General features: G+C 40.0%; 2 protein-coding genes across 2 annotated transcripts; both read left to right on the forward strand.

Annotated features, from left to right (window-relative positions):
* Positions 1 to 10,448: 10,448 nt before the first annotated feature.
* On the forward strand, positions 10,449 to 12,014 carry LOC127081137 (peptidyl-prolyl cis-trans isomerase FKBP65-like). Its single transcript, XM_051021420.1, has 5 exons — positions 10,449 to 10,913; positions 11,004 to 11,174; positions 11,459 to 11,586; positions 11,678 to 11,777; positions 11,898 to 12,014. Exons 2-5 carry the CDS (start codon positions 11,043 to 11,045, stop codon positions 12,012 to 12,014), a joined length of 477 nt encoding a protein of 158 aa, XP_050877377.1. The 5' UTR covers positions 10,449 to 10,913; positions 11,004 to 11,042.
* A 732-nt stretch (positions 12,015 to 12,746) lies between these two features.
* LOC127081138 (pyrophosphate-energized vacuolar membrane proton pump) lies at positions 12,747 to 13,678 on the forward strand (the record flags this gene model as incomplete). Its single annotated transcript, XM_051021421.1, has 2 exons — positions 12,747 to 13,103; positions 13,203 to 13,678. Coding segments are annotated over 2 exons (828 nt in total), but the record flags the coding sequence as incomplete, so codon positions are not given.
* Between the last annotated feature and the right edge of the window lie 12,560 nt (positions 13,679 to 26,238).

The raw sequence follows: 26,238 nt of genomic DNA on the forward strand, positions 1-26,238 counted from the left end.
TCCATCTGTGACAATGTCCCAGAGGTCAGCGTCATAACCAAGAAAGAAACTTTCGATTCTATCTTTCCAGTAATCAAATTTCTCTCCATCAAAAACAGGAGGCTTAGCATTGTAACTATCTCTTTCATTTGAGTGGGCCATGGTTTTTCTCGTACTGGATCTCTCTACACTGTTAAGTGTTTGATTAGAAAATCAATAACAGAGCCGGAGCTTTGATACCAATTGAAGGTGAGAAAAACAAGAAAGGGGGGGTTTGAATTGTTTGGAAAAATAAGCGCTTTTTCAAAATGAAAACCACACAATGATTTTATACTGGTTCGCTTATAACACAAAGCTACTCCAGTCCACCCGGCCAAGGTGATTTCGCCTTCAACAAGGACTTAATCCACTAATCTTGAAAGATTACAAACAATGTCTAAGAGAAAAATCTCTTAGTCCTCTCAAGTATACAGACTACACAGAGTCACTTGAGGAAATCAACAAACAAATAAATGAAAGATTAATGTAATCTAGAATGCTTCTAAGAAAGCAGATATTACAATAGTAAGAACAAGAGTTTTTCACGTAATAAGCAAAAGCTTCGTGAAGATCTTAGAGAGCAAGAGTGTTTTTCTTGAGTGTTGATGTTTCAGTATAATTTTGGCTTGTTAGCTAATACTTGTGTAATGCTGAAAGTTGATTTGCAGTCCTTTATATATAGAAGTGAGGTAGTAAATGAAACTGGTGGATATTAAAATGAATTTACGCCATCACTTAAATAGCTTCTGCAGGATAACTTTCTCTCCTTGAAATGACTACTTACCACAAGTAGTATCTTCTTTATTGAAAACGGAGATTAACGTCTCTTTCTTAATTAGGAAAACCATTTGCATTTCTTTATTTGACTTTAACGTTACTCTTTCATGATTAGAAATCCATGCTCAGAGTATTTGTGTTTCTGGAGAATCTTCGAATCTTGCTTCTGATGTTGAGTTCAGATAGTTTCTTCAGATAGCGCTGATAACTTCTGGAATCTAGAGATAATATTGTTCAGAGTTAGAACTTCTAGAGCTTACTTCTTGTTCAGATGCATCTGATACTTGTTGTTTTACTCAGAGTTAGACTTTCTTGAACTTGTTTTCACTTCAGATGCTTCTGATCATTTGATAGTTTGTATCTGATCTGGTTTTGTATCTGATGACATCATCAGATTTCTTCCTTCTTTCTTTAGAATCCTGCACACTTAGAAACTTTTCGTTAGGGTGCCATTTTAGGTTTCATCCTTTGTTATCATCAAAATCAAGGAATCTGTTGTAGAACAATTTTTGTTCTTACAGGGATTTGAACCTCAACCGGTAATACAACCTCCATTCCATATACCAATGAGAAAGGAGTTGCCCCAATAGATGTACGCACCGACGTTCGATACCCATGTAATGCAAACGACAACATCTCATGCCAGTCTCTGTAGGTTACCACCATTTTCTGCACAATCGCACCGTCGGTGCATTCAAACGTTATCCGGGCAACAAAAGCTCATTCACCTTAACCTCCCCATCAGACATCAGAATCCGTTCGGATTCAGGGTCAGGCCCCTCCTCCTGGATCGGTCACTCTCAATCTTTCGGTTGGAGCACCTCGAGATGTCCTCATCAGGGACCTCAAACCTCATCGGTTGATAATCCTCAATGGGTTGCGGAGCGATGTAATCGGACAATACACCCCTTTATTGCTTTCTGAGAGTATCACAAACCAGTCAGCATTCTTTTGCACCTCTCGCCACCCGTCCGGTCAATGCTGGCTTCTCAAACCCATACTCGATCGGATCCATCTTGGAAATCCACAAAGTGGTATGAACCAGCATATACTGTCTCAGTCGGCGAGCAGCCTATGCCAAAGTACATCAAGTTTTCTCGAACAGTGAATGTATTGTTTCACAGTCGGTAAACTTTTTGCTAAGGTAAATTGCATGCTCTTTTCGACAAGACTCGTCATGCTGACCCAATACACCTCGTAGACACCTCGACGGCCGTCAAGTACAGATTAACAATTGCTCCTTCTACAGGAGGCATCAGAATCAGAGGTTCCTGCGACTCATTCTTTTATTTTTTCGATGCCCCTTGGCAATCATTATTTCGCCTGACCGTTTGATCTCTTTTTTCTTGAATGGGTTCACACGTGGCTGTTAGATAAGATGCGAACCATGACATGTAGTTCCATCTGCCTAAGAGACCACGAACCTCTTTCTTTATTCTCGGTTCAGGCATTTTTTTTTTCTCTGTTTTTTTTTTTTAGCAGGATCAACCTCGATTCCCCTTCTTACAATGAACCCCAACATCTTACCGGATCGCACTCTAATAGTGCACTTATATGAATTCAACCTCAGTTTGAATTGTCTCAACCGGTCAAACGACTTGCCCCGGTCTGCCAGATGCCCCTCTCCTGTTTGGGACTTTGCTATCATGTCATAGCATAGCATTTGATTCCATGATGAATCATATCATGAAACAAAGTCACTCTGATACGTGGCACCGGCGTTCTGCTTCTCTAGAGGACAGTCTTCTCTCCATGGTAGCTCGTGCACAACGACATCGGTATCCGACCCTGGCATATCCTGACACGACCAGGTGAAGGTATCCACACGCTCTTTCAACAGAGCTACCATTCTGCTTTCGACTTGCCTCCGAAGCGGCCCCAATTTCCTTCCTTCCTGACCACGGCGGTGCTTGGAATAACAATCTCAACTCGCTTCACGTGCGGCTGAATCACCTTCTCCTCTTGTTTTGACAACCTGGCTAATTCCAGCAGGTCACAATCTTCTTCGCCTTCTTCTTCGGCATGATAGATTGGTTTGTCGAAGTCATATGAGGTGTAACCAAATTGTTATCAACGAGATCCGGAGAATTATTTTTGAATTCGGAACGAGACAAATCAAAAGAGGAGAAAAATGAAAATAAACATTGCCATTTTTATTTGTTTTTAAACTGCAAAAATAAATGAAAAACAGGGAACACCGCTTTTTGACTGAAAAACATCCATTTATTAATGATGCAGAAATGTTGCAAATTATGAACATGATGTGGCCCTTACAATGAACCATTACGTGTCGGGCAACACGTATGGCTTTCATGCAGATAAAACCAAAATAGAAATCATTACTCTTCTGGATGAGTGACAGTGCTGATCTTTTTAAGCCTTCCAGTTCCCTGGTACGCACGGCTTTATCCAACCATCAAACTTGCAGTCACTGTCGTTCTCTTCACCCATCACACAGGCGTGATCCGAATCTTCAGCAATTGCACTCACCATCGCCTGACCATGCGCCAGCATGGGATTAGCATTAACATTTGGAGACGGTGCAAAGTTAATAGCCTTGGAGTCCACCAGGTCCTGGACAACATTCTTGAATGCTCTACAGCCCTCAATGTTATGCCCCGGTGTTCCAGAATGAAATTCGCACTGGGCGTTCTCATCATAGTTAGGAGGCCTCTGATCTGATCTCATCGGAACCATCGCCCTCGGCTGAACCAACCCAAGATCCATCAGCTTTTTGAACAGAACAGCGTATGTCACAGGCGGCTTGTCAAAATGGCGATCAATCCCTTTTCCTCTCACCTGGTACCCAGCTCTCTGTTGAGGTGGCTGACGTGCTGATTGATTACCAGCAGGGGTGGTTACAGCAGCAGTGTGCTGGTAGTAACGATCCCTACCGTGTCCTCTCTGGGCATACACAGCACTTGATTCACCCTCATTCTTCCTTTGGCCATTTCCGAAGGGTTTCTTTGATCCTGATGACAAAGCATTACCTTGTATTTTCCCCATTCGTAGCCAACTTTCAATTCTTTCTCCGGCCACCACAATGTCTGCAAAGTTGGTTACCGGACAACCCACCATTCTTTCAGCAAATGCCCCCTGCAGGGTACCCATGAAGAGATCAGACATCTCTCTGTCCACCAGTGGAGGTTGAACTCTGGCAGCCAACTCCCTCCACCTCTGAGCGTATTCTTTAAACCCCTCGTTATTCTTCTGAGACATACCCTGCAGCTGGGTACGACTCGGAGCCATATCAGCATTGAACTGATACTGTTTAAAGAACGCGTCACCAAGATCTTGCCAGCTCTTGATGTCAGAAGATTTCAGCTTGGTATACCATTCCAAGGATCCTCCAGACAGACTGTCTTGGAAGAAGTACATCCAAAGCTTTTGATTTGTAGTGTATGCAGAGATCTTGCGGACAAAGGCTTGAAGGTGAGTCTCTGGGCAAGAACTCCCATTATATTTGTCAAATGCGGGCGCCTTGAACTTTTGTGGGATCACAATCCCCTCTACCAGCCCCATATTCGACATGTTGACAAATCCCGGAGTAGCATGGCTTTCCAGAGCCCTTACCTTCTCTGCCAGCAACTGAATCTCCTTATTCTGAGGTTGGGCACCATACTGACCAAATGGCTCATTATGCATTGAAAACTGATCAGCCTCCCTATCCTCTTCTCTGTCGTCCTCAACCCCGAAGAAAGGCGGGAACAGACTATCCTTCAGATTATGCCCCAGACCGGGCCCACCACCAGTGGCAGCACCAAATCCACCAGCATTGTTGTTCACCATACCTACGGTTGCTCTTTTTTCACCGTCTCTGGATCCACCCAGCCCCTGGTTGGAGACACCATCCAGGTTCACACCACTGTTTGCTGCTGAAGCCCGCTCAAGCTTTTCGACCTTATCAGCCAGAGCCTTCTGACCAACTGCAAAACCCTGCATGATGTTGATCAACTCAGTCATCTTGTCCTTCAGCTCGAGGATATCTGTGTTTGGGAGATCCATTAGTCTGGGAGTATTGCGTCTTGTGAAGTATCTGTGAGGACGGGTTGAGTGCAAAGGTACAATTCTGCGAGCACGAGCAATGATTCCTGCAAAACAGCAAACAGGTTAATATGCATGAATGCACGTCTATCCATACGAGGAAGATTCTGTCCTTTGATTCTGGTTTCATCGAGACAGATAATAATCCGGCATCCACATTCTGAAATTCATGATGTCTCTCAACCAGAATCTCAATCCATAATACTCCTCATATGGCTAGGCATAGTTTAGGTGCAGATGAATGCAAAGTGAGAATGATGCAGATGTATGCAATGCACTGGATTGCCATCCTCCAAGTCCTCTGATCATCAACTGTACAGAAGCCTCTGATCTCTGAACTGATCACGACCATCTGAAGGAGAATGTAACCACAAATCCGACTCAAGGGTTCCGAAATAAACGGAAGACAGATACATCACCATCATCATCAAACCATCTCTGAGCAGATACCCATAACCATCTGAATCGGCCTGGGGAATCCTGAAATAAACGGATCCCCACTGATAAATAACACGGACAGCACTCCGGCGTCTCGGAAATAAACGACCATAAATCCGACTTATAAATCTGACCCTGATCAACGGAACCAAAAGTCACCATCACAGTCACCCTCTGAACATGCATCTGAAAGAATCACCCTCCCTTCACAGGTAAATTCTAATCAGGTCATCCTAAGGCGGATAATAGTCTCGACAATCGGGCAGAGATACTCAATGGGTTTGCCCTTTCGGGTGTGCCATTGTAGCTCCCTTAATATCGTCTAAACCAAAGATCCGAGAAATGATCGGTCACCAGAATCAATAGTTCAAAAGAGATAACCCAACCAAAGTGGAAAACCCCACTGGAAGAGCACTTCTCAGATGAACCTCGTCCGGCTTGTGGTATGTCACGTCGCAACAATGTGCCCAACCGGCATGTGAGCGACGTGAGACCACGCTAATCCTAGGTGTATACTCGGGCCTGGTTTTTAGCCCCACTCAGAACACCCACCCCCAAAACAGAGGAACCACCTGCACAGAGGACGGCAACATGATAGTATGATGCATGCAAATATTTATGCAAATATATACACTGGTTAGAATAATAAATGCAATAAATCAAGCATCACAAGCAACCCAAACTATCCTAGAACGCTAGGAAGGACTCGCTTAGGGAAGACGGACCAACACAGGTCAACATCTTAGTATGTCCCCAGCAGAGTCGCCAGCTGTCGCATCCGCGAAAAACAACCGACGGGCTGAAACAAAAAAAAACACAGAGCCGCCACTGCGCGTTATTTATCCCAAGATAGGGAAAGGAAACGCTCAGAGAAACCTGGAAAAAGCATGGTCTCGCGACCAAAGAGAAAGCGTAAGGGAGTCGGTTACGCAAGGGGAAGGTATTAGCACCCCTCACGTCCGTCGTACTCGACGGGATCCACGTTCTAAGAAAAGAAAAGGTTGCTAAAACACCACACACACACGCACCGAAAACAACACAGGTGGGGTTAAGAGGAAGGGAGCTCGATAGGACATCGCATCCTATGCCTACGTATCTCGTCTGGAACGAGAATCAGAGCTGCCGTAGTTCGGCTCACGCACGCCAAACAAACAAACAAACACACCGGCAAACATGGAGCCTGAAGGCCAATCACTGGACTTACATCAGCATCTGAACCAAAACACACACAAGAGGCAAACGTGGAGCCCGACCGCCAATCACTGGACTTACATCGGCATCCGAACCAAACACACGCACACTGGAACCCGAATGCCACTCGATGGACTTACATCAGCTCCCAAGCACACAACAACCAACAAGTTAATAGGGATTCGGGAACTCGAGCCTATAACTGTCAAGCACACACACAAAAAGAAAAAAAAGTGCCCGGAGAGACCTCGCACGGTCTCCTGCCTACATACCTCGTCTGGAACGAGGATCAGGGCGATGTAGTTCCCCTGAAAGGGAAAGAAAGTCTAACCAGAAACCAAGGGGAGACACACTACCAGGGAGCTGTACTCGAGCCTAGTGTTATCATGCATCATTGCCCTATGTTGTGGTTTCTACCTACTTGCACAACAGCAAGCTAATCCTATCCAGGAAGAAAGCAAGCACGCAAGCATCAACAAATCAAAACAAGCATTTCAAGCAAGTATTCACAAAGCACACACTATATCCAGTCAAGTGGGCTCAAACAATGGGTTTGACTGCCTAGGCAAGTCATCTGTACAGGGGTAGTATTCGCTCTTAACCTTGCCATTGAGGGGCTAAGGTGAAGCAGATGAAAGGTGAGTGAAGATTAGACTTCACAGCTCTTATCCCTGATCAGGGAGAGCTTCAGACAAAGGAGCGTGGGTCCAGAATGGAGGGACCCTTCTACGCTCAAGACTCTGACTCGATTGTGCAACAACACAAGATCTTGGGTTTGTGTCCCAATGCATCAACACACAGCCGTGTGAGCAGAGGGACGACTCAACAGAATAGTGGGGGATAGATTGCATATCCCTTTGATCCACCAATTGCCTCATAGAGGTCTTTACCTGCTTGGGCACAAATGTAAACAACCACAAACATCGCCTCTTAAGGAGGACTTCAGACAGTTGCCTGGCCCAGTAACAGGCCAGGTCTTCCAGACTACATGGAGAATAGAAGTCTACCTCAACTGGTTTAAAAACCAAGCAGCAGCAAGCAAGTTCTTAAAGAACTGTAAGCAACTTAATGTACCTTGGAGATGGCAGTGATGATTCTTGAAGCTTTTGCGCACAATTGTCCAAAACAGATGCAGATGAAGCTTTAGGAAGATGATTGGAACTCGTATTTCAGCTCAAGCACGATCCAAATGTGAGAAATCTCAAATCACCATTGTTGAGCAAGGTATGAACAGTCACGATCCAGCAAGGTTACGGTAATGATTCTTCAAAACAGTCAAAGCTTATGCTTGTAGAAGATCAACCAAAGAAAAATCGTGCCAAATGATGAAGAATTGATGAAGTTTTGGTGAAAAAAGTTTGATGAAAATTTGGAAAGTTTGAGAGAATTTGATGAAATTCTGTTATGGATCTTGAGAATTATGATTAACCTTTGCAATTCAGTTATAATTAAAGCTTTATACTCATGCCTTAATCACCTCTTAATCACCAATTAGCAAAAAATGCATTTGATTAGCATAATGTTAAACTTAAGGCAAGGGCAAAAATGACTTTTCACATTAGGCCACATGACAGCAATGTGACAGCTCAGACATCTTCTAAATATCATTTGGAATGTGTTGGCTTTAGTCTCATGTCAATTGGCCTTGTATTTCTCATTTTCACTATGCCATGCCAAAAATGCACTTTAAGTGAAAGTTCAAAAATAGCCTAGCCAAATATTGATCCTTGACAGCTCATGACAGTTGGAACAACTTCTATTTGGCCTTTGTGATGTGTTGCAAAAACTCCCATTCCAAAATTCCAAGTATTTCTCAAGTTGGACCATTTTGCCCTTGGATTCAATTAGTGCACTTGAAAATTGACCTTTTGCATTGACCATTTTTGATGAATTTTGATTATGCACCATGAAAGTACATGTGAAATGGAGTTTGCTCATAAAAAGATCATCCATTTTGGACATTCCATGTGGAAGTTATGCCACTTTGATTATAGGCATTTTTGGAAAATGAATGGACCATAACTTGCCAACCATGCAAGGGAATTTCAAGTTCTTGGACTTTTTGGAAAGGTGAGATCAAGATCTACAACTTTCATGTTGAACAAATTTTCATTTGAAGCTTTTTTGGACATGTAATTTTATGATGAAAAACTTTCCATTTTTGGAAACTTCCATTACAAGTCACTTTCTATTTTTGGCAATTTTTGTCCTGACTTTATTTTCTTCATTCTTGAGCTTTGACATGTCAAAAAAAACTTGTTTCAACATGAATGAAGTGTATCCAACTCTCTCCCACCTCCAAATCTATAAAATCAAGCACAGTTGACCACAATTGACTTTTCAACTGATAGATGAATTTGGCAATGCATTGATCAATCTGAGCCCCAATCCTCTGATGAAATGGCCCAAGGATGAAACCCTAGCCTCAATAAGCTCAATACAATCATGAAATGATCCCCATATCCATTGTAGACCCCATCTCCTTGCCATGCCCTGATTGGCCCAATGCAGTTGATTAGGGTTGACCAGTGGTCAAAACCCTAATCCCAAGGTATCTGATCAATCTTCTTGAATCTTCTGGATAATACAAGACCATGATGATGATGATGTATCACTTCAAACAAGATCAAGACCAATCCCCTTGAGAAATCAAAAACCCTAATTTGGACCTCCATCCTCAGATGATTAATGATCCAATCCAATGAAACCCTCAGCTTGCACATAACCTCTCCATCTTCTGATCAAGACTTGGGAGGATGATTGGCACCATGTAACCACATGATATGAAATTATGTAATGCCTAATGACCTAAAAAATGCAATGCAATATGTTAAGCCAGTCCCAAGAGAGGAGGGCAAATTTTGAGGTGTTACACCCTTCCCAGAGAAACATGCGGTGTTGTAATAATCACCAGTGAAAAATTTATCGAAAATCCTAAGGAGAGTGATAATGAGGAGGGTTCAAGTGAGAAAAGAGTAGAGATTGAGAAAGAACCACCGACACCACCCGAGAGGGAGGTTGTCAAAGAGGTAGAGAAGGAAGAACTATGTGTTGTTCCTCCTCCCTATAAATCACCAATTTATTTCCCGCAAAGGCTTGTGGAAGTTAAGGTAGGCCCCAAATCCGAAAGGTATGAGGAGCTATAGGAAAATATCCATACCAATGAACCTTTATTTGAGATCCTAAATAAGAAGATAAAATTAGAAGACCTTGAAACTAGGGAACTCATTACTATTAAATGGGAAAAATTAGACTTTGAGGTGGTGGATGAAAAAATTGAACCTAAACCTGAAAAGCTAGCTCTCAGGATAGAGCCAGAACCACCACCACAAGTTCAGAAGGATAAACCACCTCACAGAAGAAAAAGAAGAAAAGGTGATGGATATGAGAGATGGATTGATAAGTGGCCATGGAAATCAAGGAAAAGTGAAAAGTTTGACCGAGGATTCATCCTCGAAAGATACGTAAAAGTGAACCTCGTGCTAAACTGGGAAAAATTCAATTTCACGATCCGACAAGGAATCGTGCTCGGACACATAGAATCCAACAAGGGGATTGAAATCGACAAGCACTACTAGAATAAGTCATTTTAGCCTCCTAATTTAGAGTCGGCCACCGACACGGACACTATTAGTGTCGGCTAAGCCTACACTAACGGACTCTATCTAGGTACACTTGTAAGACAAGTTATTTTTTTTATCAGTGTCGGCAAAACCGACACTACTTGTTATTTTATATTTGAAGAATGTTTGATTAATTTATTTAGAGTCGGTGAGACCGACTCTATCTAGTAGCATTATTTTTTAATTAGTATTTATTTACTTAGAGTCCGCTGAGCCGACTCTATTCTTATAACATATACAATTTCCATTGATTTATCTATAATATATATATATATATATATATATATATATATATATATTTAAGGTTTAAGTATTTTATTTATTAATTAGAGTCCGCTTGGCGGACTCTACGGAATTTTCTATTTCGTACCAAAAATCAGCTTATTTCCCTCTTTCCTTTTCCCTCGTCATTTTTCACTCTCCCTCCATTTCATTTCACAAAACGAAAACCCTAATCTGATTCTTCCTCTCTCTCTTCCGATTCTTCCTCTCACCGTCGCAGGCGTCACCACCGTAATCGCCGAGACCGCGACAAGGACTCCGTTAAGAACCGAAAAAAAACCAAGTCTCACTCCCACACCAAACGACGTCGCAAGCATCATCGCTAGTCTTCCGATTCTGATTCATATTCTTCATCCCCCTCTCTGATTACTCCAGGTAAATGATTCTTGGATTCGTATTTATGTGTGACAACTTCAGACATTTCAAGTTCCGTCTTTTTTGAGAAGAAAAGCCAACCCTAAAAATGTTGTTTCCATCATACTGGGAGGAGGTTCTGGTGTTCAACTTTTTCCTCTTACCAAACGAGCTGCTACACCAGCTGTGAGTTAACCAAACCATTGTTTTTGTTGACTCAAAATTCGAGAATTGTTTCATTCGGTAATGATACATAGTATTGTTTACATTTTTCAGGTTCCTGTTGGTGGATGCTACAGGCTTATAGACATTCCAATGAGCAACTGCATCAACAGCGGGATCAACAAAGTATTTGTATTGACACAGTTCAACTCAGCATCCCTTAACCGTCATATCTCTCGCACCTATTTTGGAAATGGCATCAACTTTGGAGATGGATACGTAGAGGTATGTATCAAGAAATCGGCTGTTAATTGTGAATGGTGTATATCGTCATGTTTAATTTTTGATCCCGTACTAGTTAACAATTCTAGTTATCAAAGCCGAGTTAACTCACTTAACAAAATTGTTTCGTGTAAACTCGAGCAGACTCATAAAGACTTAGATAGGATCAAGTTTGAGGACGGTTATAGACTGGTTTATACAACTATTGTTAAACTTTAATACAGATAAGAAGTGAACTTTTTGAAATATTATAATCCTCCTCATGCTTCTCTTACTCTTTTCATCAGGTACTTGATGTTGAGTTTCACAACGTGAAAGCTTTGTATAGACGAGCGCAGGCATATATAGAGACGGGAGACTTTCTTTTAGCAGATGTAGACATCAAGAAAGCTCTTGAGGTGGATCCACAAAACAGGTACACATAAACGATTGGTTTGATTCTCCATAGAAATTTATTTCCGGATTAGAAACTTATCACGGGGTGTGCATTGTTTTTCATTTTTCAGGGAGGTAAAGACGCTGAAAACAAAAGTGAAGCAACTTCAAGCTGATAGTGACAAAAAAGATGCCAAACTGTATGAAAATATGTTCGCTCATAAACCGAAGGTGATTAGTGTTTAAACTTGATAACTTTTGTTAATCTAAGTTCCCATTGTTTTCTTAATTCTGTATAGTATAATGTATTTCTAATTTCTAATTAAAACTCTTATCATGGTCCTCAAGCAGAGATTGAAGGTTGAGAAAGAAGAGGATGAAGTGGTGAAAACGGAAATGGACAATGTTGGTGACAGTGCAGCTCCTTCTAATGGTGGTTTAATTATTGATTCTTGTCCTCATCTATGAGGTGTTTTTGTTCACTTGTTCTGTTATATTTTAGTCTATTATTAAGTTTTTCCAGAATTTTTCATGTGCCTTGTAAAGCACCTTTAAGTGTTATGGCTTATTATTGGGTTATTCTCTACTGTTTTGTATGAAAGGAAAGGAAAATCATTATGACACTCTTCTCTGCCTATATGAAATTGTATTCTATTCCTAGTATGAAATTGGATAACCAAATTGTTTCATTGCCTTTTTGTTTTTGAAAGAACCGGTGTCTGCATTATGATACTGTTAATTAAGGGCATTTTAGCTTGAGCCTGCTATGTTAATCCAAGTTCAACCATTAATCTATGTTTCCTCTTTGCTCAACCATTTTGAGACTATGTGTATGGAGATGATGATCCTCAATTGAATTTTAGCTTCTATTATCAATATTATTAGGTTTTAAATAAATTCTCTTTCACTATCATACTGTACTGCTTTAATTTTTGTATTGAACTGATTTTTCACAAGGATTCTGAATTGAATAAAAGCTTATGATTTGTTGCACAATCTGATTTTTATGGTTTAATCTTGTATCAATTTTATAATATTTATATTTTGAATTTATCTATGTTTTAGAGGTTAATATTGTACCGACCAAAGTTGATAGTTAATTTAAAAAATATATATTTATAAATACTTCTTGTTACTCTTGTGTATTCAGGTTATTGCTGATAATGTTGGTGATAATGTTGGTGATATTGCCGGTATGGGATCCGATCTATTTGGTTCATATGCAGAGGCATCTTGTGCTGCCCTTGTTGTTGCAGGACTGGTGCTGCTACCAATGTTATCTTTGGTCTTGCCTTGGGATACAAGTCTGTTATCATTCCAATTTTTGCCATTGCAATTAGTATTTTTGTAAGTTTCAGTTTTGCTGCTATGTATGGTGTTGCTGTTGCTGCACTTGGAATGTTGAGTACTATAGCAATCGGATTAGCCATCGATGCATATGGTCCAATCAGTGACAATGCCGGAGGTATTGCTGAGATGGCTGGAATGAGTCACAGAATTCGTGAGAGAACCGATGCTCTTGATGCTGCAGGAAACACAACTGCTGCCATTGGAAAGGTTCAGTTTTCCTCTTTTTTTTTTCTTTTCTTTTCACCTAGTTCAATATATTCTATTATTCTAGTTAAGTTCTTGATGTATGTTGTAACTATGTTGTAGGGGTTTGCTATTGGTTCTGCCGCCCTTGTGTCTTTGGCCCTTTTTGGTGCCTTTGTGAGCCGTGCTGGTGTTACAACCGTCGATGTCCTGACTCCCAAGGTTTTCATCGGTCTGATTGTGGGCGCCATGCTCCCTTACTGGTTTTCTGCCATGACCATGAAGAGTGTCGGAAGTGCAGCATTGAAGATGGTTGAGGAAGTTCGCAGGCAATTCAACACGATTCCTGGATTGATGGAGGGAACTGCGAAACCTGACTATGCCACATGTGTGACAATCTCCACCGACGCTTCCATCAAAGAAATGATCCCACCTGGTGCCCTTGTTATGCTAACACCCCTTATTGTTGGGATCTTTTTTGGTGTTGAAACACTTTCTGGTGTCCTTGCCGGATCATTGGTTTCTGGTGTACAGGTAATTAATGTTTGGTACCCACTGTCTGCTGCTTGTAATACAATCAATATTAATTCATGATGCAATGTGGTTGTTGTGTTGATTACAGATTGCCAGTTTGAAAAGGAAAGTTCTGTTGAAAATGAAATTCCTGTTGTGCTGTTTGATATCAGTTTGAAATTCCTGCTATCAGTTTGAAAAGGAAAGTTCTGTTGAAAATGAAATTCCTGCTGTGCTGAAAGAGCAGCTAGAATTAGAGTTGAACAAATTGCCGAGGCTGCAACGACCCAATTACAAGAGGCTAACGAAGCAATGCGAGCTGCTACCGAGGCTGCAAAAGCTGCTACCGAGACTGCACAAAGGATGGAGAGGGAGATGAATGCTTGGAAGGAATTTATGATGAAGAAATTTGACACTTCAACTTTTGTATCACATTCTCATCATTATGATGACGATTTGGATGATCAATCATTAGATGAAGATTGATCTTGTACTTTTAGTAGAACGAATTAATCTCGGATGTGATTACTTTTTGTGTATGTTTTTTGAAAGTTAATGTGGGTAGAACTTTTGTAGTTACTTTCACGAATGTTTAAAATTGTTTCCAAATGTTTTACCATAAATATGATATTGTGGATTGAAAAAATTTGTTCGAGTGAGGTTGTCATGTTGCAACCCGTTATTGTCCTTTTTTGTTGACTTTAGAGTCGGTGTATGCAAGGCTAAATATTATTATAGACTTTTCTATGTTGACTTTAGGGTCGGTGACACGGACGCTATCTGTTGACTTTTTTTGTTGACTTTAGAGTCGGACAGGCCAACGCTAAACATAATATTGACTTTTCATGGTTTTGAAACAACATAGCGTCGGTTCAATTAGTGTCCGCTTTAGCCTCCGTCTCCCCGAGGCTACGTAGCCTCGGTGTATCTTTAGCCGACGTTACACAGTAGCTTCGCAACTTTTATTCAAGGCCCGACACCGACGCTAAACCGACGCTAACCACATATTAGTGTCTGTTTTTTCACCGTTAGCGTCTGTAAATGGCCGACGCTAATAACAGTTTTTCTAGTAGTGAAGGCCAAAATAGAAGTTATAGAAAACCTCCATCCTCCGAAAACCATAAGAGAAATACGAAGCTTCTTAGGAGACGTCGGTTTCTACCGACGATTCATTAAAGATTTCTCAAAAATCACCAAACCACTGACTGGCTTATTGATGAAAGACGCTGAATTCATCTTTGATGACAAATTCCTAGCGGCGTTTGAACAACTGAAAACAACTCTTATTACCGCACCTATCATGTAACCACCCGATTGGAGATTACCCTTTGAAATCATGTGTGATGCTAGTGACTATGTTGTAGGCACAGTCTTAGGACAAAGAAGGGATAAGAAACTTCTTGCAATATACTATGCAAGTAGAACCCTAGACCATGCACAGATGAACTATGCCACCACAGAAAATGAACTTTTAGCCGTAGTGTTCGCTCTGGATAAATTCCATTCCTACCTAGTAGAAGCAAAGATAATTATCTATACCGATCATGCTGCAATTAGATACATGTTAAACAAAAAAGACGCTAAACCAATACTCCTAAGGTGGATCTTACTATTACAAGAGTTTGACATAGAAATCAAGGATAAAAGAGGCACTAAAAACGTCGTGGCCGATCACTTGTCAAAAATGGAAGGTATTGAACTTGAACGAGTGCCTATAAACGATGATTTTTCGTACGAAAGACTCATAGCCCAAATGGAAAGCAGTACAACTAAAGATGCATTAACCCATAAGGATACTAAAACAAACGAAGTAGTGGACGCAATTTACACCCAAACCACATTACCATGCTACACTGACTTCGTCAACTACTTAGCAGCTAGGGTGGTTCCGCCAGACTTGACCTACCAACAAAAGAAAAAATTCTTCCACGATCTTAAACATTACTATTGGGATGAACCTCTACTTTCCAAGAGACGCGCCGACGACATTTTCTGTCGATGTGTCCCAGAAGATGAGGTAGAAAACGTGATTTCCCACTGTCATTCTACTCCTTATGGAGGACATGCAAGCACCCAGAAGACTTGCGCTAAGATCTTGCAAGCCGGCCTCTTTTGGCCTACTCTATGGAAAGATGTCCACATCGCGGTCACAAATTGCGACCGGTGTCAACGCACTGGCAACATATCTAGACGCGACGAAATGCCGCTTAAAGGTATTTTGGAAGTATATCCTTGTTGCGGTCGATTACGTATCAAAATGGATTGAGGTCATAGCCTCTCCAACGAATGACACACGAGTGGTAATTAGACTCTTTAAGCGAATAATCTTCCCTGGATTCAGAGTGTCGAGACTTATCATCAGTGATGGTGGCTCCGATTTTATTTCAAGTATTTTTGAAAAGCTATTATTGAAATATGGAGTCCGGAACCGCGTAGCAACACCCTACCACCCACAGACGAATGGGCAAGTAGAAGTATCGAACCGAGAAATCAAACAAATCTTAGAAAAGACAGTTGCCACCTCTAGGAAAGATTGGTCCTCAAAAATTACTAGAAGCCATGTGGGCATATAGGACTGCTTATAAGACCCCAATAGGAACCACACCTTTTAAGCTAGTTTATGGAAAATCATGTCATTTGCCGGTAGAATTAGAACATAAAGCATATTGGGCCATTAAGACCCTTAATCTCAATTATACTGCCGCAGGCGAGAAAAGAATATCTGATATCCACGAACTAGGAGAACTTAGGCTAGATGCGTATGAGAATGCCCAAATCTATAAAGAAAGAACAAAAAAATGGCATGACAATCGCATATTAAGGAAAGAGTTTAACCAAGGCGACAAAGTACTCCTGTTTAACTCCCGCCTCAGACTCTTTCCCGGAAAACTTCGTTCTGGATGGTCCGGTCCCTTCGAAATTACCAATATCTTTCTTAATGGAGCAATAGAGATAAAAGGAAAAACAAGCGAATCATTCATAGTAAATGGCCAATGTTTGAAACATTAGCACGACAGTGATAACAATGATTTCATTGCAAATCTTAAGCTTGTAGAGCCTCAGGCTCATTCGAAAGAATATCACCTATCATATTTCTGTCAAGCTTACGACAAATAAATAAAGCTCTTTGTGGGAGACAACCCACACTCTGTCTTTAACTATTTAATTTCATCATAAATTTATAATTATTACTATTGCTTAATCTTCATTTCTTTGTTTTCTTCTTTATTTATTTTTAATAAAGTTAATCGGTAAATTTCTGTATTATTGACCATTACTAACTTAATATTATTATCTACTTGATTTTATCTAACTACTGACTATCACAATGCAACAAGTAGATTACATGGATATAGTCTTAAGAGGCAGAGCTCAAAGGAGACGTTTTAAGGCTCTAGCTCAGAGAGAAATGACACTAACCTTGTACCCAGATGGACGCACCATGACCAAATTAGGTATAAGAGACAGTGTTACGTTCCTAATTAACCAACTAGGTTGGGACACCTTTGCTATCAGAAGAAAATTTAGTTCCTATAGTAGGTTGACCTTAGAATTCCTAAGCTCCCTAGTGCACCTGCCAAACCATGGTATTGGACTTAACAAAGGCCTAATCACCTTTAGGTTATTTGATATGGATTACCGCTACACCCATAGAGAAATGGATGAACTCCTAGATTGCTCTCATGGACCTGATATCTTTACCATCACCCAGGAAGACAGACTTGTAGACCATCAATTAGATCTCTTATAGGGTAGCATCATAGGAAATGACCATCCCGAGCCAGACCTTATGCATTCAGAGAACAGCCATAACCCTGCGATTCGTTACTTCCATAAGATCCTAGCTCACACCTTGTTTGGAAAGGAACATAACCTTTGTGTCCAAGGACGAACTCTTCATAATGTATTGCGCATCACAGGCCCGACCTGTTAACGCTGCTACATTTATGATAACTAATATGTATCGTATGGCACAAGAGGACTATAGACCAATCTTAGTGGGAGGCTGAGTGACCATGATAGCAAATTCCATCGACTGAGACATCCACTTATCAAGCTCGCCCTTTTAGGTGGAATACGACCAATGAATATTGACTTTTTATTCAACACCGGTATCATTAGGAACCTAGGTCCAGATGCGTTTGAATTTCTAATCAACCGCAAAGTAGTACACCTAATTACCCTGCCAGACCCTAGGACGAGTGTACATGATAGGAACAATTGGCTCTATGATTTGGATGGACCACCAGATGCACCACCATCTCCTACAGAGACACCCCAAATCTACGACCACTATGACAATTATCTCTCTGATGCGGAATCACATGCCCCAGTTATACCTACTACACCTCTTACCGATCATGTTGCTGCCATCGAAGCTCTTCAGGCAGATGTCGCCAATTTGAGAGGCGAGCTGAGCACCCTCCGCGTGGAATTCCACGGCTTTATGGATGTAGTGACAGGGAACCTGGATCACATTTACCAGCACTTCTACTCGTTCTCTCCTCCTACCAGCAGTCGCCGTTATGGCTAATTTATTATTGTGTTACCGATTTATTGACTTTTATTTTATTTTATTTTCTTGTTGGGATTTTATTGTTATCTACTTTCACACATTGGAATTTATTTAATTACTTTATTACCTTTTATTCCAGTAGACAAATTATTTCATCTTTTCCCGTCTACCCGATTCTTTCATTCGTCAATTTTGCAATTAAATTCCATTCCAATGTATCATGTTTTTCTATTCTCATACACTATATTATTGATAAATTAACAATTGCATGGTCAAAGCAAAATAAAAGCACACGCATGGGAAACCACACTGCATGTGGCGCCTGCCACACACAGTTGTGGCGCCCATGCCAGGGTTGTGGCGCCCGCCATAGGGCCCTAGTGGCACCCGCCATACACACCAAAAGTGGCGCAGGCTGTGTACTTTGGTCCATTCAACCCACCTTTATTGTGATGTTCCTTGCAAGCAGACAATGCCTTAATGTCATTCAACCAATTTCAAAACTCTTGGACCAAGGCATTGATTATGGTAAATGCTATTTATTTACCAATTAATTTTCTAACCACCTTCACCTCTATATAAACCACCAACATTACCTCAACAATTCACAACTCTCATTCACATATTTCTCTCCTCTCTTGCTCTATTCTCACTATATTACACAAGAAGTGTAAAATTCATCATGACACAGATGAAGGAATATGAAATAATGTTCAAAAACGGCGAGCCATGCGAATTACAAGAGGAGACGAACACGTCTCTAAGCACCAGAAAGATCAAATCAACAAGGTATGCCGATGAACACTGTTTATATGCCTTAGGAATTCAAGATAGTGTTAACTATATGCTATACATTTTTAATTTGAATTATTTTCTATCTCTCAAAGACCCTGTCTATGCTCAACTAACACTAGAATTCCTAAGCTCATTAATCTTTAGTCCCACACCCAACACAAACTGCTCCAGTGGGACTGTCCAATTTCGTTTATTTAACATCGAATATGCCCTTACATTTTCCCAATTAGTGGACCTTCTACATTTTCCCCATGGGAATGGCATAGTAAGTGAGGTCCTAGATATTGAGGGTTGGCAATGCGCTTTCCAACCATTTTAGAGGGCAATAACCGGTACAGTAACCCATAGTTTTGAGGGAAACAGAGCCACTTTAATTCAAAATTCGGCTATTCGATATTTCCGCTTAATATTGGCGTGCACCATTTTTGGCCGAGCAAATTCTAACAAGGTGAGCGAAAAAGAACTCTTTTATTTGTTCGCCACATTTTTTCCACAAAAGGTGAATACCGTCCCGTTTATGCTATCTCACATGCATGCCATTGTCAATGCAAAGCGAGGCCCGATTATTTTTGGAGGTTTAATAACCTCCATAGCCCGAGTCCTAGGACTCGAAGAAAAATTCTCTAGACTAACCCCGCTCCCGTATCATGCCATTGAAATTGACATGGCAAGGAGCATGAAACTAGTAAAACGAACGAGTGATGGTAAATTTAATTTAATAATTACTAATAATGTGTTACAAGAATTTATCCTCCCAAATCCAAATCGCACAGATGTGCGCAACCCGGATAATTATTGTTATACTAATGATCTGGTGCCTAACCAAGTCCCCGCGCACATTCCTGAGAATGTAGCTACTGGCGGGGACACCGATGAGGATCACATTCGGGAGTAAACTGCTCCCGCTACTGACCCGCACACCACACACACTTCATTTGAAAATGTTGCAGGTACATCTTCCAGTCAAAGACCAAGAAGAAATATGGCACCAGCCACTCTTGATGAGATCTATGCTGAACTGCTGCAACATAGAGAATTAGACGCTCAGCAAGACCTATAGATCCAAACCATGGGAGCTCAGCTAACTGAAATGATGCAAATCCTTCTCCAAATGCAGCATGATCGGCACGACTATGCCTTCAGGACCGAACAAAACATGTCTGGCTTGATCGAAGAAATGGCAACACTGACAATGCGTGTGGAAGATCTCCAGAACTATACGTCACCTCACCAGCCAGGGAATGGTGGATGTCCATGTACACGTGGCAGAAGGCGTCAGTAGCAGCATAACCAGGTTCTATCTTTCTTTCCTATCTTACCTCATTGAATTGGGGACAATGCAATATTTAAGTATGGGGGAGGAAGCTTTACCGCTTTTTTATTTATGGCTTTCTTGTTAGATTTAAATTATTGTTATTTCTTTTTGTTATTTTATAACTTTTATGGTTATTTTAATTTTTGTTAAAGTTTCAGTCGAGTTAAATATCAATGCACTATCGAGTCTTTATGTGTGGTTTCCGTTATTTACTGATTCTCCTGTTTACTTGAGCCATACAAAAATTTTGCAAAAATCTAGACTTAGAGATACAGTGCATCTTTTGAAAATTCTGAACTATAAATCAAACTGAGGTTGAATTATAGAGATTTGGAAAAGCTTTATAAGATCGGTATCGCTTTAACACCTTAAATCTTCCAAGTATTAGATCAATTTGAGTACTTGTCATGCCATAGCCTTAAAGTCTATCCTTTAATATTTCCTTAAGTAGTTTATCTAGCAATCAACACCATCCTAAGCACACACTACACGAGAAGTCGATGCAAATAAGTGTATGATTTCAGGCTTAAAAGAAGAAAAGATTACAAAATGTATGAAAAACATTGTTCCCTCTAAGTTAGGTGACCCTCGCCCGGTCATTTAGCCCAACGGTATAACCATCTTCAAATGTTATGTGAGCCAAAGTGCGAAAAAGAAATAAATAAATAATGATGAGATCATAGTCACTAACAGACTATCTTGCTATGAATGTGAAAGGATAGCGGGCTTAATGTGATTGTGCCAAAATGAAAAAGGATAAAAAGAAGGTTTAGTAAGGTGTACTTAGGCATGACAACATGATTCGGATTAGTTTGCATAGGAAGGAGACTTATGGTTTCAACATTGCGACTGTGTGTTCTAACGATACCCTTAGTGTGGAAGTGAGTACCTGTTAATACAAATTTGAACCAAAGTAAAGTTTATAGACTAGAATGAGTATCCGAATGCAACTGTGCTTTCTACGAGTCTTGATAATGTATGCTGCAAATATTTTACAAAACTTTTTATTCATGTACGCGGCATTTGTTTGAGGACAAGCAAAAGTTTAAGTATGGGGGAGTTTGATAACGCAAAAACGTATCGTATTTTTGGCTCTATATGCACTGCGTTTTACTCGATTAACACTATTTATTACACAGTATTTTATGTTTATTTGCAGGTATTTATCGATTAAAAGGTTTACCGTAATAAAAATGGAAAATAGCAAAAAGGAAAGAAAAAAGGCAAGAAAAGAGAAGAAAATGAGGTTTCCAATGGGATAATGGGCCACCAAAGCAAATGGGCTTGTGGCGCCCATTACCCAAAGGATGTGGTGCCCGCCACATTGGGCCAAAAGGGAGGTGGCGCCCGCCACCAACCCTTGAAAAGTGGTTGGCGGTTACTACAAGAGTGGCGTGCCACTCATCATGGAATTAGGGCTGTGGCAACTGCTACAACCTAGTCTTCCTACTTTTCCTACTTTTCCTCCACTCTTTTAGCCACGGTTTCCACTAACTTCTGCTACAAATGAGGAATATGGAATGGATATAAAAAGGACCATTCAGACTCGCACACTCCCTCTCTCTTTTTCCAGTTTTAAGTCTACGATTAATTTTTGTTTTGCTTTATTTTTTTTTAGTTTCTAGGCAGTTTCTTACCATTGTAAAAGTGATAGTTTCTCCACATCGGGGACTCTTATAGTTTATTATTTTTTACGTATTTAGGATTCAATTGTAAGGGGTATTCATTGCCAAAGCCTGCCGGAATTATTTAATCGAAGATTCAAGATTCAATTTCAGTTCTTAAATTGCAATCCAGGTTTATTATTGTTTACTGTTTTATTTATTTATACCTTACTGTATGTTTAATTCCCCAATTGCCATGTCTGTCATCGGATCTATGTCCGGCTAAACCTTAGGTATCGGTATGTAAAGACCGTCGAAAAGACGAGATTCAATAAATAATTGGTGTTAGTTTTTATTAAAACTTATTTTTCCGGCTTTAGTTTCTTATTTTAATCAAACTGTTTTCGTACGAGAGTACAAAACAAACTAAGGTTACTGTCAACAAGAACGAGAGTTTGAGATTTTAACCAAATAGCTGACACTAGGCATTGATGCTAAACACATCGAGAGCGCTTTAGGATTAATTAGACTTTATCTATATTCGAAAAATACTTTTAAATTCAAAATGAGACCGCGAGAGCCAAGCATTCTGGTTTAGGAGTATGTTCAGAGTCAATAAAAATGAGAGTGTGAGACTAAGTCCTTTCTATAAATAATTTCTACTGAAGAATATTTTAGCCAATAAGATTACACCAACTATCTATCGAATCCTTGAGGTTTGATGTATTACATACCGATATCCCCTATATCTTATATCTTTATCTTTATTCTATTTACCTTATAGTTATTTCTCTTCATCCCTCCAATCTTAGAATAATCATTTGCCTTAGATTTACATAGTAACTTTAGACCACAATAAATTCGATTATTAGTCCTTGTGGGTTCGATAATCTTTAAAACTACGCGATAGGACTGTGCACTTGCAGTCACAATTCACATAGACTTACCAAAGTCGCGATCAGTTGGTGAGCCAAATGGTCAGCCAAGACACTACCTTTAATCGCTTTATGAGATCGTTATTCAATATCATACTCAGATAACAACATCTGCCAACGGGAAATCCTCCCAGTTAAAACAGGCTTCTAAAAAATGTACTTGATTGAATCCATTTTGGATATCAACCAAGTAGTATGATTCAACATATACTGACGCAAACGCTTCGTAGCCCAAGCCAATGCGCATCATGTTTTCTCAAGCATAGAATATCGAGTCTCACTGTCGGTGAACTTCTTACTGAGGTAGTAAATTGCATATTCTTTCTTTCCAGATTCATCTTGCTGACCAAGAACACAACCCATACTCTCATCAAGCACATTCAAATACATGATCAATGGTCTTCCTTCAACAGGCGGAGACAAAATAAGAGGTTCAAGCAGATATTCTTTCATACTATCAAAACCTTTCTGGAAATCCTCAGTCTAATCACAAGACTGATCTTTCCTAAAAAGCTTTAAAATAAGCTTAAAAATAGGCGCACACGTGGCAGTAATATGCGATAAAAATCTCGAGATATAGTTCAAACGGCCGAGATAACCTCTTACTTGCTTCTCAATTTTGGGCACAGGCATCTCTCGTATTGCTTTGACCTTGGAATGATCAACTTCAATACCCTTCTCGCTGACAATAAAGCCCAACAACTTACCAGAACGAACACCAAAAATACACTTATTGGGATTCAAGAGGAGTTTGTATTTTCTCAAACGCTGGAATAACCTCAACAAATGCTCAACATGTTCTTCTTCATCACTTGATTTGGCAATCATATCATCAACATAAATTTCAATCTCTTTATACATCATATCATGAAAAAGAGTGGTCATAGCTCTCTGGTATGTTGCACCAACATTCTTTAAACCGAAAGGCATCACTCTATAACAGAATGTTCCCCAGGGTGTAATGAATGTGGTCTTCTCCATATCTTCAGATGCCATCTTCATCTGATTAGAACCGGAGAATCCATCCTTAAATGAAAAGACTTTGAATTTAGTTGTATTATCTACCAACATGTACATGTGTTGCAGAGGGAAATCATCTTTCGGACTAGCTTTGTTCAAATCTCTATAATTAACACACATGCAGACTTTTCCATCTTTCTTTGGAACCAACACAATATTTGCTGATAACACTGAAATTTACCGTATTTTCGACTCCGATTTCGCATGCAATTTAGTAGTTTTATTGTCATTTTATTATGTTATTACTATCTTTTTCTTTGTTTTCAGGTTTTTACTTTAATCGGAGCCCCGATCGAGAAAAGGAGTGAAAAAGAGCTAAAAACCCTAAAATTCAGCATTTTGTACTTCCACTGTGGCCGGCGCCATAGACCCTGCCATGACGTGTCCTAGCTCAACTTCCCTCAACTGCCATGTTCCCCGCTACTTCCACTAAGGCACCTCAGATTGGCCTTGTGGCGGGCGCCATGGCCTTGTGGCGGGGGCCACAAGAGGAAAAGTTTTCCCTTCCATTTACAAGTTGAAGGGCATCCTTGTCATTTCCATCATTTTACTCTCCTATAAATAGAGACTCGAAATCACTTATTCAAGCATCCAAACTTAGAGCAGAGGCAAACTTAGAGCAAACTTTGTTTCACTTAGGCATATATTCAGTATTTTAAAGTGGTAATCACTTCGCATTGGGATGTTATCACAATTGTGTAATCGAGTTTTGTGATCGAGTCTGTAATCGAGTTTGGAGCACTTTGGAAGGAAGTTAATCCTGCCACCATTTTCATTTCCGCTTTGCATTTTATTCAACCCTCCGACTGGAGCAGGTTTTTATTACTTCGCCTTTACTTTATTTATTTCCCGCACTGTCTTTACTTTATTTATTTCTTGCACTCGCTTTACTTTATTTATTTCTCGCACTGTCTTTACTTTATTTATTTCCCGCACTCGCTTTACTTTATTTATTTCTCGCACTCGCTTTACTTTATTTATTTTGTGCACTCGCTTTACTTTCATTTATTTTCCGCACTCGCACTACTTTCATTTATATTCCGCACTCGCATTACTTTCATTTATTTTCCGCACTCGCGCTACTTTCATTTATTTTTCGCACTCGCACTACTTTCATTTATTTTCCGCACTCGCACTAGATTTATTTACTTTCCGCACTTGCACTACTTTTATTTAAATTAAACGCACCTTTACTTTACCATGTCTAACTAAACCTATAAGGTTAGAATGTAAGGATCGTAATTGAACCGATAATCCGTACAATTGTTCGTAGAAACACTTAAGGTCTATTTTAACTTTCAACTTAAGTTTTCCCGCACTTCAATTTCCGTTGGGTAAGATCGAAAGCCGTCCAACGTCTATTTAGACTTAATTGTTTTTAACTATTTCAAAAACAGCGAAAGCGCTTTGTTTAGTTCATTAGGAGTCTTAATTTAAGAAGAAAAGAGATTTTAAAACTATTTTCGGACGCGTTTATAAGTTTAGAGTCTGGTTCGTGAGAACCTCTTTTGGTTAAGAAATTCAGGTTAAAATACTTTTCAACTTAGTCAAGATACTATATTTCTTAAAAATAGGTTTACTACTCTAACGCAATGCGCGCCTTTTATAAGTGACAATAAGAGGGTTTGATTAGGGAGTACAACTCGGTTCTGAATACGCGAAAGCGACAATTCCCGTTAAATTTGTTCTTTTCAAAGTAGGAAACACTGCCCATAAGTAGTTTTATTAGCAAGTACTTGGATTATTAATTGATTATGTGAATTACATTCGACCCTGTCTTTATTAATTGAACTTTATTCAACACTTTACTTTTTCATTGCACACTCTAAAAACCTCTATTTTAATCGCCTTTGATAAACACCATAACAATAGATAACGATAGATTGACACTTGGTCTCTATGGATTCGACAATCTTTTATATTACTCTGACGTGTTCGTATACTTGCGAAAAGCACGCATCAAGTTTTTGGCGCCGTTGCCGGGGACCAATTTCGTCAAATTTCATTTCCCTGTTGTTATATCGTTTAGACTTAGGTTAGTTCCCGCCGGTCAATGCGAAGAACTCGTAGCACCAGAAGTTTGAGCTTAGTATACCCTCTGGCAGAACCTGAACGTTACGCTCACGCACGTTTATTCTTTCATAGAATTAAGAGAGCTATGGCCTAAGATCAAAACCAAAGACCTCTTAAGGATTTTGCTCAACCATCCAACGAAGAACCTAGTTCTAGTATAGTAAACCCAACCATCCCAGCTAATAATTTTGAACTTAAACCTTCCCTGTTGCAACTAGTGCAACAGAGACAATTCGCAGGTCTCGCTACTGAGAACCCAAACCAACATTTAAAAATATTTCTTCAATTAGCAGACACTTTTAAAATCAATGGAGCTTCTCCTGAGGCAATACTTTTAAGATTATTCCCTTTTTCCCTCAGAGATAAAGCCCTATCATGGTTAGATTCC

The sequence above is a fragment of the Lathyrus oleraceus genome, chromosome 5, assembly GCF_024323335.1.
Source record: "Lathyrus oleraceus cultivar Zhongwan6 chromosome 5, CAAS_Psat_ZW6_1.0, whole genome shotgun sequence".
Classification (NCBI taxonomy): Eukaryota; Viridiplantae; Streptophyta; class Magnoliopsida; order Fabales; family Fabaceae; genus Lathyrus; species Lathyrus oleraceus.